General features: G+C 42.6%; 1 protein-coding gene and 1 pseudogene across 5 annotated transcripts in view; one reads left to right on the top strand and one right to left on the bottom strand.

The window, feature by feature from the left end:
- PTPDC1 (protein tyrosine phosphatase domain containing 1) overlaps positions 1-17,942 on the bottom strand; it is an 81,076-nt gene that overhangs the window by 45,149 nt on the left and 17,985 nt on the right. For all 5 annotated transcript variants that reach the window (XM_036331386.1, XM_036331387.1, XM_036331388.1 and 2 more), the window contains exon 2: positions 3,387-3,474. In XM_036331386.1, coding sequence (XP_036187279.1) covers positions 3,387-3,468 — 82 coding nt within the window. In that variant the 5' untranslated portion in view covers positions 3,469-3,474. The remainder of the gene's footprint in view (positions 1-3,386; positions 3,475-17,942) is intronic.
- On the top strand, positions 16,383-16,527 carry LOC118667804 (annotated as a pseudogene).

Here is a 17,942-nt window from a genome sequence, read left to right as displayed (position 1 = left end):
GGCCAGGGGAAGGAAGGCCTACTCTTGCACGAATTTCATGCATCTAGTTGAATTATAAAATATTGACCTTTATTGGATCTCGATTCACACATACATATATGAGATCATTAGAAATTTGAGCAGTGTTTAGATATTTGCTAACATAAAGCAATTATTAACTTTTTTAGTTATGGTTATGATGACATGTTTAATGAATAAAATGAAGTAAATGGAAGCACGAGAAAGGAGAGGAGAAAGTGAGTGAGCTGAAGTTGTTAAAGCTGGGTGATGGTACCTCCATGGGGAGGGGTGGTACCTCCATGAGTATCTTTACTGTATTCTGTATACTTTTGTAAATTTTTGAAATTTCCCAAAATAAATGTTTGATATTTTTTCTAAAAGAAGCAGAACTAAGATTTAAATCTGTCTGTCTCATTCCAAAGCTAGTTTTTGATAAGTCTTTATTTCTTTAATAATAATTTAAATATTTTATGTATTCCCTAATTAATTTTTCCCATGATTCACCGGCGAACATTTTTTTTCCCCTACATCAGGGGTCCTCAAACTTATTAAACAGGGGGCCAGTTCACTGTCCCTCAGACCGTTGGAGGGCCGGAACATAGTTTAAAAAAAAACCTATGAACAAATTCCTATGCACACTGCTCATATCTTATTTTGAAGTAAAAAAACAAAACGGGAACAAATACAATATTTGTATTTGCATGTGGCCCTTGGGCCGTAGTTTGAGGACCCCTGCCCTACATATTTCCCCACTTTATAAAAGTGAATTCTAAGTATTTCAACCACTTTCCTACATGTATCCAAGGTCCTTCTAAGTGAATTATAAGTGTTTTCAAAAACTTTACTACATATATCCCAGCGTTTTCAATGTGGAGTCTAAGTGTTTTAAACACTATCCTACACATGCCATAGCTCTTTTAATGGGAATTCTCATTTTTTCAACACTTCCCTACACATTTCACATAACTACCAAGTGTTTCAAACACTTCCGTAAACATTTCCCAGCCTTGCCAATGTGAACTCTAAGTCTTTCAAACAGTACCCAACACATTTAACCCTAACACTAAATGCTAACCCTGACTCTAGTCCAAACCCTAATCCCTAACCCTAACCCTAATCCTACCAATAACACTAACCCTAACCCGAAATCCTAACTGTAACTCTAACTCTAACCCTATACTTAACCCTAGCCCTAACCTTAACTCCGAATCCTAACCCTAACCCTAATCCAAGCCCTGACCCTAAATCCTAACACTAACCCTAACCCCAACCCTAACCTTAACACTGTCCTACACATGTCACAGCTCTTTAAACCTGAAATCTCAGTATTTCAACTTTCCTACACATAACCCTCACTGGCGAACATTTAAAAAAAGAGTTCCCATCCCAATGTTAACTCAATAAAGAATAACTGGCTACTTTTGTAGATTAGATGCACTTTGAAAAAGTTAGATGTAGCCCTAGATGGTTGCTCAGTGGTTAGAGCATTGGCCCGTGGACTGAAGGGTCTCAGGTTTGACTCTAATCAAGGACACGTACCTTAGTTGCAGGCTCAATCCCCAGCCCCGGTCAGGGTGTGTGCAGAAGGCAACCAATCGATATTTCTCTCACATCAATGTTTCTCTTTTTCTGTCTCAACCCCTCCCTTCAACTCTCTCTCTAAAAAAAAATCAATGGAAAAAATATCCTCAGGTGAGGATTAGCAACAATAACAACAACAAAAAGATAAATTAATTTTTTTAAAATTTCCAGATTTCCCCCCAAATTTAAAATTAGCTATATTTATATAATGAGGACAGTTTTAATTAAAAAGATGGTTTTGGGCCCTAGCCAGTTTGGCTCAGTGGATAGAGTGTCCGCCTATGGACTGAAGGGTCCCGGGTTCAATTTCGGTCAAGGGCATGCACCTTGATTGCAGGTTTCTCCCAAGGGCACATGCAGGAGGCAACCAATTGATGTGTCTCTCTCATCAATATTTCTCTTTGTCTTTCCCTCTGTCTTCCACTCTCTCTAAAAATCAATGGAAAAATATCCTCAGGTGAGGATTAAAATAATAAATAAATAAAAAGATGGTTTTGGGAAAGGTAAAAATCAGCTTACTTAGTGAATCACAATAGAAGTGCTTGGAGAAGTCTAGAGTTTTTTGATTGTCACTGTAATTTGGGGACATTACTGGACTCCGTTGGGGAGGATGCAGGGATCAGTGCTGGGGCTCTCCTGCACAATGAGGAGGTGCCCCACCTCTAAAGCCAACAGACTCCCCAGGGAGAAACACCAACTAAAAAGTAACACTGCAACAAAAGAAAGGACAGGGGAAAAGGTTCATCTAACTTTTACACTTGTTAGCTGAAGAGTTAATAAACAACCCATTATTCTACAATGGAAGCAGTAAGCATACACCATTGTTGCATTTGTTTCAGACAGCATTTCATTCTAAGGCAGTGACACTAACATACAGTAAGTGTGGCACACAGACGCTGTCCACAAATGATAGTAACCAGTAGTAGTCAGATACAATATAGACAGACAAATGAGGATCTAACAGGGTCATTAAGTGGGAAATACTGGTTTTCTTGGTGAAAAAGAGCTCCCCCTGGTGGAGGAGATTCCAACAAGTGCACAATCAACTGAACCACTCTCAGCATGCATTGAACTCCATCCAATAACTTTAGACTCATACTCCCTTACTTTTCCTTATATTATCTAATCCATACTTTGGGGGGAAAATCCTATACAGAAGAAATAAAGTGAACTTGGGTAAAACCCAGAGTGGGCACTAAGAAAATCATGCAATGGGTACTGTCCAAAAAACACACCAAATTACCCAACATCTCTTGGCTGACTGAAGGGCCAAAGAGGCACAAAATCAAGGCATGCTCCCAGCTTACAACTTGTGACAGTAAGAAAAAGTGAGGGGCAAGTGGCAGTGAGAGTCCAAGTTACAACACCCTTCCTTCCTGGTACCATATGAAGGCAACCACGGAGAGACAAAAATTGAGAGGATCAGGGCTAGCATGCTTCTGAATGTGCTTTACAAGTGACACTGCAAGTAACCAAAGAAGAAAAGAAATGAAAGTTTGATTCACAAGGAGGCGTTTGATGAGAGGAACAAATGGATAATTTTAGTCTAAGAATTATTAAAGAGACAAACATTGTTTTCAATACTTTCTTAACAGGCCAAGATCATTATTCAGGATTTAGAAAAGGAATTTTAACAGGCAAAACAGTCAGACAGAAATAAACAACAGGCCACAAGTAGTACCTGTAACATGGGATTTCAATATGAATGAAGAATCATGCCTTTTCTTTCACGTCCATTCATATACTTAGTTTGATTAAACTCTAGTTTGCACAGAGACAAAAAGAGCATATTAAAGAATGATTACCTTTCATGTTTGCAGCATGCCCACTGTTATTCACCAAAGTGGAATATGGTGGTTCATTCTGAGGCAAGACTCCTGCAGCCATGGTCTTCTGTTGAGAGAAAAAAAAAATTATTTTTTGAAAGACTGCCCATTGATTATTCATTTACTAATTATCTGTAATATGCTAGACCTCTGCAGTATAACACAATAGTCATTAGCTAAGTGGCTGCTGAGTACTTGAAATGTGGCTAGTACAGATTTGAGATGTGCTGTAGGAGTAAAGTACAAGATTTTGAAGACTTAGTACAAAAACAAAGAATGTACAATATCTTATGAATATTTTTACATTCATTCTACATTGAAATATTTTTATATACTGTGTCATTTTAATTTTTAATGTTGCTACTAGAAAATGTAAAACTGAACACATGGGTCACATGATAGTCTACTGGATGGTGCTGTGCTAGATATTAAGGACATTATAGAGGAAACCAGACATGTTCTCCCTTATACATTTATAATCTGTCAGGAAGACGAAAAGTGGACACAAATAATGCTACTATGTGCTTAGTGTCACAAGACAGGCTTGGACAAGCATGAGGGCTGTCCACTTCAGGGTGGCTGCAAGGCATCAAGGAGAAATCAGAATTTGAACTGGGCAAAAGGAGTAACATTTACTGTGGACTTGACAGTATACTAGGCAATTGAACAGAACCATTCATTCTTTACTAATTTCATTAATTGAGGATTTACAAAATTTATGTGACTTTCATCTGTAGTTAAATTTTATGACTAAGTGATTTTTGTGTCACTACAGTTTCCACTGAGGAAAGTTAAGTAAATATGTCAAAAAAGCAAAAACCGTCACCGTTCTTAAGCTCTTACCATATGTAAGACTGTGAATTGAGAAACTTACATAGTGGTCTCTTCTGATTCCTGAAAACAGAGCAACTAATCCCCTATGGTTCCAGCCGGTTTGCTCAGTGGATAGAGTGTCAGACTGCGGACCAGAGGGTTCAGGGTTCAATTCTAGTAAAGGGCACATACCTCAGTTGTAGGCTCCTCTCAGGCCCGGGCCCTGGTCAGGGTGCATGCAGGAGGCAACCAATCGATGTGTTTCTCTCACATCGATGTTTCTGTCTTTCCCTCTCTCTAAAAATCAATGGAAAAATATCCTCAGGTGAGGATTAAAAAAAATAATAAATAAACCCTTATAAATTCCTAAGTGAGAAGAGCACTAGGAGCATCTTTTGCTCTAATAAGGAGGTCATGATTAGAAGTGGGGGTGCAGATGTCCTCTAGGGAGGTGGGGGTGCAGATGTCCTCTAGGGAGGTGGGGGTGCAGATGTCTTCTAGGGAGGTGGGGGTGCAGACGTCCTCTAGCGGAACCCTACCCAACACAAACATGACCTCCGCAATATCTTTGAACAGAAACAGTGATGTCATCACACAGCTCTGGTAGTTAGAAAGCTCTTCATAATGCGGGTGCTCTGTGATTCTGCCCATTGGTCCTACTTCTGCCCTTTGAGCCCACACAGAACAATAAACCGTTTCTTCCATGTGTCTAAAGTTGGCGATCATGCTCCCCTTACTCCCGAATTACATCTTCCCAGGCTATACACCAGCAGTTCCTGTCACCACTCTTCATGTGTAATGGTTCTAGACCTCACCACCTGGATATCTCTTTCTACTTACACTCTAGTTACTCATATTTTCGTGTCCAGAGCTGGAGTCTATCCCCCAGAAGTGGTGTGATCATCGAAAGAATTGCCCTGACTGATTTGGCTCAGTGGATAGAGCGTCAGCCTGCGGACTGAAGGTTCCCAGGTTCGATTCCGGTCAAAGACATGTACCATGGTTGCAGGCACATCCCCAGTAGGGGGTGTGCAGGAGGCAGCTGATCAAAGTTGCTAACTCTATCCCTCTCCCTTCCTCTCTGTAAGAAATCAACAAAATATATATTTTTTAAAAAAGAATGAAAACAGCTCCCTGGTCAGGACAGTATATGTGGCTTACCATCACATTAGTATTTTCAGCAGGCTCAAAACACATCAGGATACATCAACAGTCAAAGAAAAAACTGGCTAGAAATAATCTGTTAATACATCTTGAGGTTAAAATATACATTCAATATGGATGTTAAAAATATATCAAATTTTAAAGTGAGATAAAAGGTAGAGAATAAACTCTCCACTCCTATCACCCTGCCCAGGTTTTACTCCTCAGAGATAACAATGTACTCATTGGCTTTTATTCTTCTGGGGTGTAGGAGGTCACTATACTAATACCTCTGGTTATTAATTCATCGTAATTAAACCGTAGTATAAAATTCTGGCATAAAAGATGGGGAAATTGGCTTAGTATCTAATACACACATACATGGTCTGGGTACACACACCTTTTTAGAAAAATATTTATCAAGTACTGTGCTTGGACCCATACAAAAGAAGATACTCTTGCTATCACCACACTTGTGCTGCTCAGAGTTAAACATTCTAGGCATCAGTGTCCAATGGATTTTTTCTTTCATTTCATTTGTTGCTTAAAACAAGGGCATACTTGTGTGTTTTGCTGCAAATTTGGACTATGTGTTTCTTATAGGACCAAGGCCTCTGGTCCTTAGATGCTGCTTGGCTTTGATTTATCCTTAACTCGTTGTTGTTGTTTCCATAAAAGGTGAATGGAAGGTAAACTTTCCTTTTGTTATTGGAAAATCAAATTCCACCCTGGCTTGAGGGAGTGGGGTGGCTCTTGGGGTACCACTGAACTAAGCCTTTTCAGAAGCCCCCATGGGTGATTGAGGTGTGGCAAAAAACTTTATTTGCATGGGGATATATTCCTTGGGTTGCAAAGTCCCATGTCCTTTAACCCAGTCCTGAAAGAGGGGCAGCTACGGTTCCAGTAAAGCCAAAAGCAAGGCAGTGTCCAGAGCTTTCCTTCCATGTTGCAGCCGGTTCCAGTCCAAACATTTAGGTTAATTAAAGTCCATGGTGTAGAGTCCCAGAAGGCTGTGAGCCACGAGGGTGTAGGGAGTGTGCCCTGTAGAGAGCTCCTGGGAAGGCACATGAGCTGTCGGCAGAGCCACGTCCTGGAAACATACCTTGCCAGAGGCAGGTATGTTGTCAGCCAGTCTGACCTTTAGCTCAGGTGCCAGGGGGTAGGTTTCATTATCTAAGTTCAGCCAGGCACCAGGAATGGACACAATTATCTGGGCTCAGCCAGGAGTGACAATTACAAAGAAGTCATAAGAATGAAGAATTGCAGTATGATCTTTAACCATGATTTCACATAATTTCCTTTGTCTAAAACTTTAGTGAAACTTCCTGGTATCAGGCTATATGTAACAAACACGCTGCACCAGCTCTGGGTCACTGTCTCTCCATCAGAGGGCAGCGTCCCACCTGGCCCCAGCTTTACTTAAAGTCTTTGTGTATGTCTCTTTTTTTCCTTTTCTCAATCCTCAGCCGCCTCTAAACAGGACTCGTCCACTCTCTAGCCGTGCTGGTCACAGCTAAGACAGAAATACTTATAGTGCCCCCTGAAACAGGAGAGCCAGGAACCCTGCACATAAGAGATTCCTTCGTGTAGTTTATGTATTCAGGTTTCATGCCCTTGCAGTGGCCACACCTATTCTGGCCACTAATTTGTTCTCAGGTGTGACTGACATACATCTTCCCACATTGCTCAGACCTTACCGGGCAGGTGTTTAAACTGCCTTTGCCCAGTCCCTTCCTCCACTGCTTAGCAGGGAACAGACTTGGAGAGTGTTAAATTAGTAAAGCTACGTAAATGGCAAGCCTATATTATCTAGTCTTCCCTTTACTCCTTTCCTGTTAAATAATAACCAGGTTATTATAATGCTATCACCTACATTCTGACAGTATCTTTATTTTATCCTTGTACTCAGCTAATAATCTGGCTACTTACAGAATTCTAGGTTGAAAACCATGCCAGAATTTTGAAGGTATTTTCTACTGTATTTTAGCTAACAATACTGCTGATGACACTAACCTGAGACTTGTAACAGATCTACTGCAGTATTTGTATCTTTGGTTTCTAAAATTTCACAAGGATATGTATTGGGAGCAGACCCTTGTCACTTAACTCAGTTGGTTCCTGCTGGGCCCTTATAATATGCAGATAGATGGCTCATTCAGCAGTTAAAATTGACTGGACTCCAGGTACCATGAGGAGGTGTGTACTATCCTTATCTTCTTTTTCTCAGGTGGGAAACCTTGTCTGAGCTCACACATTTCTAGCTGCATTTTTTCTCTATTCATTAATGCTGGGCATTTCAAATATTTTTAACAGAATCATCGTTTTACTTTGCATATCGTTATTTAGTGAGGCAAATCAGTTGCTCAGAGGCTTTTAAAAAATGAATTTCTTATTTATTTATTTATTAATTTATTTGTTAATCATCACCTGAGGATATTTTTCCATTGATTTTTAGAGTGTGGAAGAGGGAGATAGAGAAACATCGATTGGTTGCCTCCGACCAGGGCGGGTCATCGAGCCTGCAACCAAGGTACATGCCCTAGACTGGAATCGAATCCAGAACCCTTCAGTCTGTGGGCTGATGCTCTACCCACTTAGCCAAACCGGCTAGGGGAAAAAAAATAAATTCCTTATTAATAAACAGCCTGCTGCAGAGCTTAGCCCCATTTCCTACTGGATATTTGCCCTTTCTTACTGACTTGCAAGATGTTCTTCTATATTAAGAATATCAATTCTTCACCATGTATGTCAAGTATCTTTTTAACAGTTTACCATACTTTAATTATGTTAATGGTGGGTTCTGCCTAGTATTCTCATTGTTGCGTAGTCTGTTTCCTTGGACTTTTCTGGCTCTATTGCCACGATAAGAAAGGCTTTCTTCAGTACGAGATGTCAGTCCCGTTTTAGTGCCTCCCATTCCAATGGCTAGATGCCATCCCTTGTTGCAGGTTAACAGCACTACTGCTAAAACGCAACAGTCTACAGAATTAAAGATGGCCCATCTTTGAAGAATATCATTATGTATACTAATGTGACTATAATTTGAAAAAGTAAAAATTATCTTTATTTGTAAATTATCTACATTTGTAAAGCTTAAATACTATATTTTTACCAAACAACATGAATACATGCTTTCTTTTTTTAAAATATATTTTATTGATTTTTTACAGAGAGTAAGGGAGAGGGATAGAGAGTTAAAAACATTGATGAGAGAGAAACATCGATCAGCTGCCTCCTGCACACTCCCTACTGGGGATGTGCCCGCAACCAAGGTACATGCCCTTGACCGCAATCGAACCCGGGACCCTTCAGTCCGCAGGCCAACGCTCTATCCACTGAGCAAAACCAGTAAGGGCATGAATACATGCTTTCTATGAAAAAGTAATTCTTCTAACCTAGGAAAAACAGTGGAAGAATGGAAAATTTTAAAGGTTTAATACCTGAGACTTACTACATATTACTGCTTCCATAGTTTTGCCTTTTCCAGAATGTCAGAGATGGAATCATACAGTATGTAGCCTTTTCAGATTGGCTTCTGTCACTTATTAATACACATTTAAGACTCCTCCATGTATTTTCATGGCTTGACAGCCATTTCTTTTTAGTTCTGAATAATATTCCATTGTCTGAAGATGTCACAGAAGGATAAATGCATCCTTCAGTTTATTCATAAATTCACCTACTGAAGGATACATTTGTTGCTTCCAAGTTTTGGCAATTATGGATAAAACTGCTATAAATATCTCTGTGCAGGTTTTTGTGTAGACATAGATTTTTCAGCTTCTTCAGGTAATCACCAAGGAGCATGATTGCTGGCTGGGTCACATGGTATGAACATGTTTAGTTTTATATATTACTAGAGGCTTAGTGCACAAAATTTGTGCGGGGGGGCGGGGGGGGGCGGGGGAGAGGTCCCTCAACCCAGCCTGTACCCTCTCCAATTCGGGATCCCTCGGAGATGTCCAACTGCCTCTCGCAATCCAGGACCACTAGCTCCTAACCGCTCGCCTGCCTGCCTGCCTGATCGCCCCTAACCACCTCTGCCTGCCTGCCTGCCTGCCTGATCGCCCCTAACTGCTCCCCTACTGGCCTGATCGCCCCTAACCACCTCTGCCTCGCCCCGCACCCGGGACCCAGGATTCCCTCCTCCAGTCGGTCGCAGGCACCCGGGACCCATGCTTCCCTCCCTCTGGCTGGCTTCGCCTGGGCCGGCCGCAGCTGCAGGGGACCACAGGCGGGTGGCTTTGCCAGGGCCGCAGCTGCAGGTGCCCGGGACCATGGGGCGGGTGGCTTGTCCCTCTCCTGGGCCACAGCCCTAGCTGCTGGCGCTCAGGACCACAGGGTGGGCACCTTGTCCCTCTCCTGGGCCACAGCCCCAGCCACTGCAGGGCACACAGCTTGTCCCTCTCCCAGGCTGCAGGCACATGCACATACACAGCCACTGGAGCCTGGGACCGTGGGGCAGGCAGCTTGTCCCTCTCCCAGGCTACAGCCTGGCTGGTCCCCATTCCTCTCTTGTAAGCTCATTTGTGCCTGGCTGGTCCCTATTCCTCTCTTGAGAGCTCATTTGTGCCTGGCTGGTCCCCATTCATCTCTCCCCAGTGTTGAGTGTCTGAGCCGTTAAGGCATGATGGCGTGAGGGCATGATGACCATTTGCATATTAGTTCTTTATTATAGAGGATTCCTATTTTATAGGTTAGGAAACTAAGGCAAAGACAAGTCAGATAACCTGCCTGAATTCACAGAGCTGTGAAGTAGTAGATCTGGGATTTGAAACCCCACACAGTTCAGCTCCAGAGTTGTATGTATGAACCATTACACATACAGCTTCTCAACAATAAAGACCTCACACTAAACAAAAGCTTATTAATCTATGCTTTTTAACTCAGCTACACTGGGTCTGCACCAATTATAATTCCTTTGCTTGCAAGAAACTTTTCAGATCTCCCTTCCCACAGTGAGATTTTCAAATTTGTTTTGCTTTGTGCAGGTAATTGGCTGATCCTTCATCCAAATCTTCATTCATTGCTATCCAAGACATATATCAAGAACACAGCCCCTTACATTTCAGTCTCCTTCCTTCCAACAGAAACACAAATACAGCTGGTCTTAACATAAGGTCATAAAATCCAAACACATTTTCTTTTTTCTTTTTTTAAATATATTTTATTGATTTTTTACAGAGAGGAAGGGAGAGAGATAGAGAGTTAGAAACATCGATGAGAGAGAAACATCGATCAGCTGCCTCCTGCACATCCCCCACTGAGGAAGTGCCTGCAACCCAGGTACATGCCCTTGACCGGAATCGAACCTGGGACCTTTCAGTCCGCAGGCCGACGCTCTATCCGCTGAGCCAAACCGGCCTTGGCGCAAACACATTTTCAATAACCTGTTGTCACTTACTAGCTGTGTGATTTTAGGCACATTTATTAACATCTGAGACTCACTCTGTCTGGTAGCTGTTGAAAGGTTACCTGAGAGCCTGTATACCAAGTATGTCAAACTCGTGGCCTACAGGCCGCATGCCTCATTTATTTGGCCCATGTTAGCCTTTGAGTTGGCTGTATACAGACTTAATTTATGCCTGGACCATATTCAGTTTGTTCTCAACACAGTAGTCAGAGTGATCTTGTTAACTTCAGCTGGGTCATGTCATCCCTCTCTTCAAAATCCTTCTAGCTACCCTATTTGCAATTTAAATCAGCTCTCCTTTGCTGTTTCACTTTTCTCCTCAGGACTTAGGAAGAAAACCTCTCTAACACACATATAATTTACTTACTTATTTCGTGTATTGTCTGCCTTCCCCTGCTAAAACGTAAGCTCCGTGAAGGCACAGATTTCTGTCTGCTTTGTTCTGTCTCCAAAGCCTACAATAGGGCCTGACACACAGTAGGTGCATAATAAAGATCTGTTAAATGAATAAATGAATAAAGATAAATGCTCAATAAAAGGTAGCTGCCACCACCACCATTATCATTTAATCTCTCTGAAATTCACTTTTTCATCTGTAAAGGAGTGGTAATCATGACTTACCTAACTCAAGGTAATTGCTAAGAACATATCAATGACATGACAGCACCACTATGCAAATACAAGATGTAGCATTTTCCTTTACTTAGTTTTCCTTATCACATCTATATCTTCAACTTGTTGCTGATCTTCAACCTGACAGATTTGTGTTTCTTCTAATTCCCTGAAGGTTGAATCTGTTTTCTTTTCCAACAAATATGCATGGTGACAGTAACTCCAACCCTAAGCCCATTTTTTCTCTCCTTGAGATGCCTTTGTCTGATAACAATTACACATTTTATTCACATTCCCTCCTCCTGAAGGACTGACTGAAGATTTATTCAGTAGCTCAAATGCTAAAACATACAGTAGGGCCTTGACTTACGAGTGTCCTGACTAACGAGTTTTTCAGCCGATTTTTTGCTTTGAGTTGCGTGCTAAAATTCGGGTTATGAGCCAGCTTCAGATACCCCACCGCTAGTTGGTGCAGCAAACGTCACAGTGAACACCACAACATCAGCCCAGCATCACATGTCATTGTAATGGTGAAAACTGATTTGACAGACGAGTAATTTGAGTTACGAGCTCTGTCACGGAACGAATTAAACTCGTAAGTCAAGGCCCCACTGTAGTTTCTTAATATTATAGTAGTACTAGTTTCCTGGTGCACGGATTCATGCACATTGAAAGGAAATTAACTAGAAGAAATATTTTAATATCACTATTCGCCCTTTTTCTATAATAGAAGTGTCAGAGATGAAAGAAAATTAGTAAAATGTATATAAAAATAATATATAAATTGATTAATAAACACTAGATATAACAAAGACATGATATAAAAACAAAACATATGAAAACATTGATAAATTGATTAAACTTATTCTAATATCTCCCTGTATACCGCATTAAGAGTAAAAACACTTTGAGAGTGCTTGACTAATTTCCCTTGTGATAAACTATTTACAACTTTAACTTTAACGTCACACGCTCTTCGAACTTGAGAGAAAGCAACATATAACTGACCATGAAAACGGGTTCAGGTAGGAATATTCCTGTTCTATCTAGAGTTTGTCTTGTGATTTATTAATAGTCAAAGCAAATGCTGGCATCACGGGAAACTGTCTTCGAATTAATTGAAATGGGAGACCAGTGTCAGACGGGAACAAATCAATCCTTGGAATCAGAACAACCTCTCCTTCCGCAAATCCTGTTAATACTTCAAATGTCAACAAAAACAACCAAATTCACAAACGACAATGACAGATCAAAACACACATGTGCGATTGGCGCCAGTGAGAGTTTTATATGTATCACACATGCAAGAGTCAATGTTTATTTTTAAATTGGTAGTGCCTGTCATATGTACAGCCGGTTGGTTGGTCGGACGGACGGATGGTCGGTCACTTAGGCTTTTATATATATACTAGAGGCCCGGTGCACAAAAATTTGTGCACTCGGCAGGGAGGGGGGGGTTCCCTCAGCCCGGCATGTGCCCTCTTGCAGTCTGGGACGCCTCAGGAGATAACGCCCTGCTGGCTTAGGCCTGCTCCCGGGTGGCAGAGGGCAGGCCCAATCCCTAGGTGCAGCCCCTGGTCGGGCTCAGAGCAGGGCCAATTGGGGAGTTGGGGCGCCGCCCCCTGTCATGCACAGAGCAGGGCAGATTGGGAGGTTGCGATGCCACCCTCAGTCACGCTCAGGGTAGGGCCGATTGGGGGGTTGGGGCACCGCCCCCTGTCACACTCAAGGCAGGGTCAATGGGGAGGTTGCAGCGCCACCCCCTGACATGCACAGAGCAGGGCCCATGAGGGGGGCTGGGGCTCCGTATCCTGTCATGCACAGAGCAGGGCCCATCAGGGGGGTTGGGGCTCCGTACCCTGTCACGCACAGAGCAGGGTCAATCAGGGGGTTGGGGAGCTCCCCCCGTCATGCACAAAGCAGGGCCGATCAGGGGGTTGAGGAGCTCCCCCCTGTCACTCACAGAGTAGGACCGATAGGGGAGTTGGGGCACCGCCCTCTGTCACACTCAGGGCAGGGCGGATCAGGGGGTTGGGGCGCCGCCCTCTATCACCCACAGAGCAGGGCCGATCAGGGGGTTGGGGCGCTGCCACTGTCACACTCAGGGCAGGGCCGATGGGGAGGTTATGGCTCTACCCCATCACACACAGAGCAGGGCCCGTGGGGGGGGGCCGTTGGGGCGCCGACCTCTATCACCCACAGAGCAGGGCCGATCAGGGGGTTGGGGCGCCGCCTCTCTCACACTCAGGGCAGGGCTGATGGGGAGGTTATGGCTCTACCCCGTCCCATCACACACAGAGCAGGGCCCGTGGGGGAGGAGGGTTGGGGCGCCGCACCCTGTCACACACAGAGCAGGGCCAATCAGGGGGTTGAGGCGCCACACCCTGTCACACACAGAGCCACAGGGCGATCAGGGGGTTGGGGAGCTCCCTCCTATCAGGCACAGAGCAGGGCTGATCAGGGGGTTGGGGCGCCTTCCCCTGTCACAAACAGAGCAGGGTGGGTAGCGAGGTTGTGGCCCCGCCCCCTGTCATACACAGAGCTGCAGGGCGATCAGGGGGTTTGGGCGCTGCCCCCTGTCATGTTAATCCCGGTGCCGGGAGGCCTCTCAGCTCCACTGATCCCGGTGCTGGGAGGCATATTACCCTTTTACTATATAGGATAGAGGCCTGGTGCATGGGTGGGGATGGCTGGTTTGCCCTGGTGTCCTGGATCAGAGTGGGGGTCCCCACTGGGGTTTCTGGCCAGCCTGGGTGAGGGGATGATGGCTGTTTGCAGCTGGTCACACACCCTTCAGGGTGGGCGTCCCCACTGGGGTGCCTGGCCAGTCTGGGTGAGGGGCTGAGGGCTGTTTTCAGGCCGACTGAAGCTCCCAACTGCTCCTTTTTTTCTTTTTATTCTGGGCCAGCTTTAGCTCTGGCTCCAGCTCTGAGGCCTCTGCTGCTGAAATCAGGTATCTGGTTTGTTTGTGTTCTATAATCGAAACAATGTATAACTCCAGCTCTGAGATCCCAGGATCGCTGAAAGCAGATTTCTGGGGTTTTGTTTAGCTTCTATATTTGTTACAATGTTTCTTTAACTGCAAGCTCAGAGGCCGGCAAGGCAGGCGGGGAACGTTGGAGTCCTCCATCACTGAAGCAAGCAAGCCTCATGTTAGTTTCAAGCTGCCTGGCTGCCGGCCGCCATCTTGGCTGGCAGTTAATTTGCATATCTCCCTGATTAGCCAATGGGAAGGGTAGCAGTCGTATGCTAATTACCATGTTTCTCTTTTATTAGATAGGATTTTTGTCCTTAAAGAATTAAAGTACTCTGATGATTCTTTATGTAGTAAAACAAAACAGACTTATTTTAAACAGAAATGTCCTCACTTCTGAATCTGCAACCTCAAATAAATGACAGAACTATATAAAATTCCCTTTCTCCTCAAGTCACCCTTGGGGTAACATTTTAAAAACACCTTTTCTTTTTATAGCCTTCCCTCCCCCCAAACCTTTCTAACAAGGTGAGTCCCCATAAGTCCCCAGGGAAAGCACTAAAGGCTGCCTTGAATATACATGTCTGGCAGTTCACTATGGACTTCACTGGCTTTTGTGATCTCATACCTTAAATACACCTTAGGGAGGGTCCTCACTCTCAGAAGACTTGTCACAGGTCAGGGAAAAACAACACTACAACAAGATCCTCAAGATTTCATCATTGAAAGAAAAATGCTGTTTAGTTCAGATTCTTCAGGAAACACATTATGATAAAACAGATGGATAAATAAAGCTGGTTTTCACAAACAAGATTTCCATACTCCCTTGCATTTTCTCACAAACAGCCAAATCTGACTAATTATTCCTATATGTTTAAATTTATTTTATTTTACTTTTTTTTAGAGAGAGTGGAAAGGTGAGAGGGAGGGGAAAGAGAAACATTGATGTGAGAGAGAAACATCGATTGGTTGCTCCCACACATGTCCTGACCAGGGCCAGGAATCAAACCTGCAACCCAGGTACATATCCTTGATTCAGAATTGAACCCGTAACCCTTCGGTGCACTAGCCAACACTCTAACTACTTAGTTTGCATTTACCTAACAGTAGGTATTCATACAGATTATTGTGAAAGTGTGTCTCCTGGGTTCTGTTTATGTTGTCAAATCACAAAGCCTTTTAACAGTTCCTGAGCCAATTTTCACAAAATCTTGAAATACAATACAATCTCAGCCAAAATCCCAGCAAGTGATTTCATGGACATCAACAAACTGATTCTAAAGTTTATATGTAGAAGCAAAAGACCTAGAAGAGCCAGCATAATATTGATGGAGAACAAAGCTGAATGACTGACACTAACTTCAAGACTATGGCAAAAAGTAATGAAGACAATGTGGTATTGGTAAGACACGAAGATCAATGGAACACAACAGAGAGCTCAGAAACAAACCCACATAAATATAATCAACTGATGTTTAACAAAGGCGAAAAGACAATACAATGGAACAAAGACAGTCTCTTCAACAAATGATGCTGGGACAACTGGTTATCTACCATGCAAAAAAAATGAATCTAGACACAGACCTTATGCTCTTCACAAAAATTAACTCAAATGGACAATAGACATAAATGTAAAATGTAAAACTATAAAAGATAACATAGGAGAAAACCCAGATGACATTGGGTATGGTGATGCCTTTTTAGATACAAAAAGACACAATCCATGAAAGAAATAATTAATAAATTGGACTTAATTAAAGTTTTCTGATCTGCTAGAGACAAGAATGAGAAGATAAGTCACAGACTGGGAAAAAAATATTTGCAAAAAACACATGATTATTATCCAAAATTTACAAAAACTCTTAAAATTCAGCAATAAGAGAACAAACAACCTGATTAAGAAATTGGCCAAATACCTTAACAGACACCTCCCCAAAGAAGATATATAGATGCAAATAGCATATGACAAGGTACTTCATGTTATATGTCATCAGGGAAATGCAATTAAAACAACAATGCAACCCCCTGGCAATGGGCAAGGGGACACCTGATTGGTGGTGTTGCTCTTATATCAGTCAGGGGCAAAGCAGATGTACAGTCCTTAGTTCATCCAAGCTTGATGCCTGTGTCGGTGGCCAGAGCTGTTTCATGCCTGAGGCACATAAAAAAAACAACAAAAAAACCCCAACAACAACAACAATGCTCCCTGGAGAGAGTGGCTCAGTGGGTTGGCACGTCATCCTGAACACCAAAGGGTTGAGGGTTCGATTCCTAGTCAGGGCACATACCCAAGTTGCAGGATTGATCCCAGGTTGGGGCACACGTGCGAGGCAACTGATCGATGTTTCTCTCTCACATGGATGTCCTCTCGTTCTCTCTTTCTTTCCTCCTCTCCATTCCTCTTTCTCTCAAATGAATAAAAACATATCCTTGGGTGAGGATTTTAAAACAACAATGGGATACTAATATACATCTATTAGAATGGCAAAAATCTGGAACACTGACAACACCAAATGATGATTAAGATATGGAGCAACAGGAACTCACATACATGGCTTACAGAAATGCAAAACAGTACAGGCAGTATGGTGATTTCTTACAAAACTAAACATTCTCTTAATATATAAATCAGCAATTGCACTCCTTGGTATTTTCCCAAAGGAACTAAAAACTGTGCAAAAACGTGCACATGGATATGTACAGCAGTTTTATTCATAAAACTTGGAAGCAACTAAGATGCCCTTCAATAGGTGAATGAATAAATAAGCTGGAATACATCCCAATAATGGACTATTATTCAGCATTAAAAAGAAATGGGCTACCAAGCCATGAAAAAACATGGAGGAATCTTAAATGCATATCACTATGAAAAAAGAATTTAATTGTATTACAAATGTATGATATAGCCTCACTGGAGGGAATAGAGAGGAAAGGATCTAAGTAACTTTGGAAATGACTAGAAACTGTAAGACAAAAGAAACTGTACATGAACACCACAGATGGTAATGCTGCTTCCCATGGAGGTACTGGTTAGAAGTTCTGATGTTGCCATCATATACACTGGGACTGAAAAAATAAGTAAAAAGATAGTGAATGGTAGGGGCCAGGTTTCTCACTGTTGGAATGAAGGATGACAGATACATAAGGGGGAAAGTCTACAATGAACCATAGTAGTTCTAAATTAGTGTCCAAGTCATCAGTGGGAATTCCTGTTTAGCTTAATATAGAGACTGATGAGTAAAAGGAGAAATAATACAGGTATATATGTATACAGAGGTTAATATGCATACATTTATTTCCTAGCTCTGGTCACTGATATGGTTTAAAAGCAATGACATCCCTGTAACGATGAGCACATCAGAGCAAATCCTGGTTTCTAATATCATTCCCCAACAAAAGGATCCAGGGATCCTTGCTGAAATGGCTGGCTTAGTGCTGGAACAGAATATATAAGACTAGAAGCCCGATGCACGAAATTCATGCAAGGGTAGGCCCTCACAGCCCCGGCTGCCTCGGCCCTTGCAGCCCTGGCTTTGCCTGGAAGGTCAACTGTAAGATCGTCCAAACAGTCTTTCCGCTG

Source organism: Myotis myotis, unplaced genomic scaffold, assembly GCF_014108235.1.
Source record: "Myotis myotis isolate mMyoMyo1 unplaced genomic scaffold, mMyoMyo1.p scaffold_m19_p_12, whole genome shotgun sequence".
NCBI lineage: Eukaryota > Metazoa > Chordata > Mammalia > Chiroptera > Vespertilionidae > Myotis > Myotis myotis.
The sequence above is the reverse complement of the archived record's forward strand: the minus strand, read 5'-3'. Positions and strand labels throughout refer to the sequence as shown.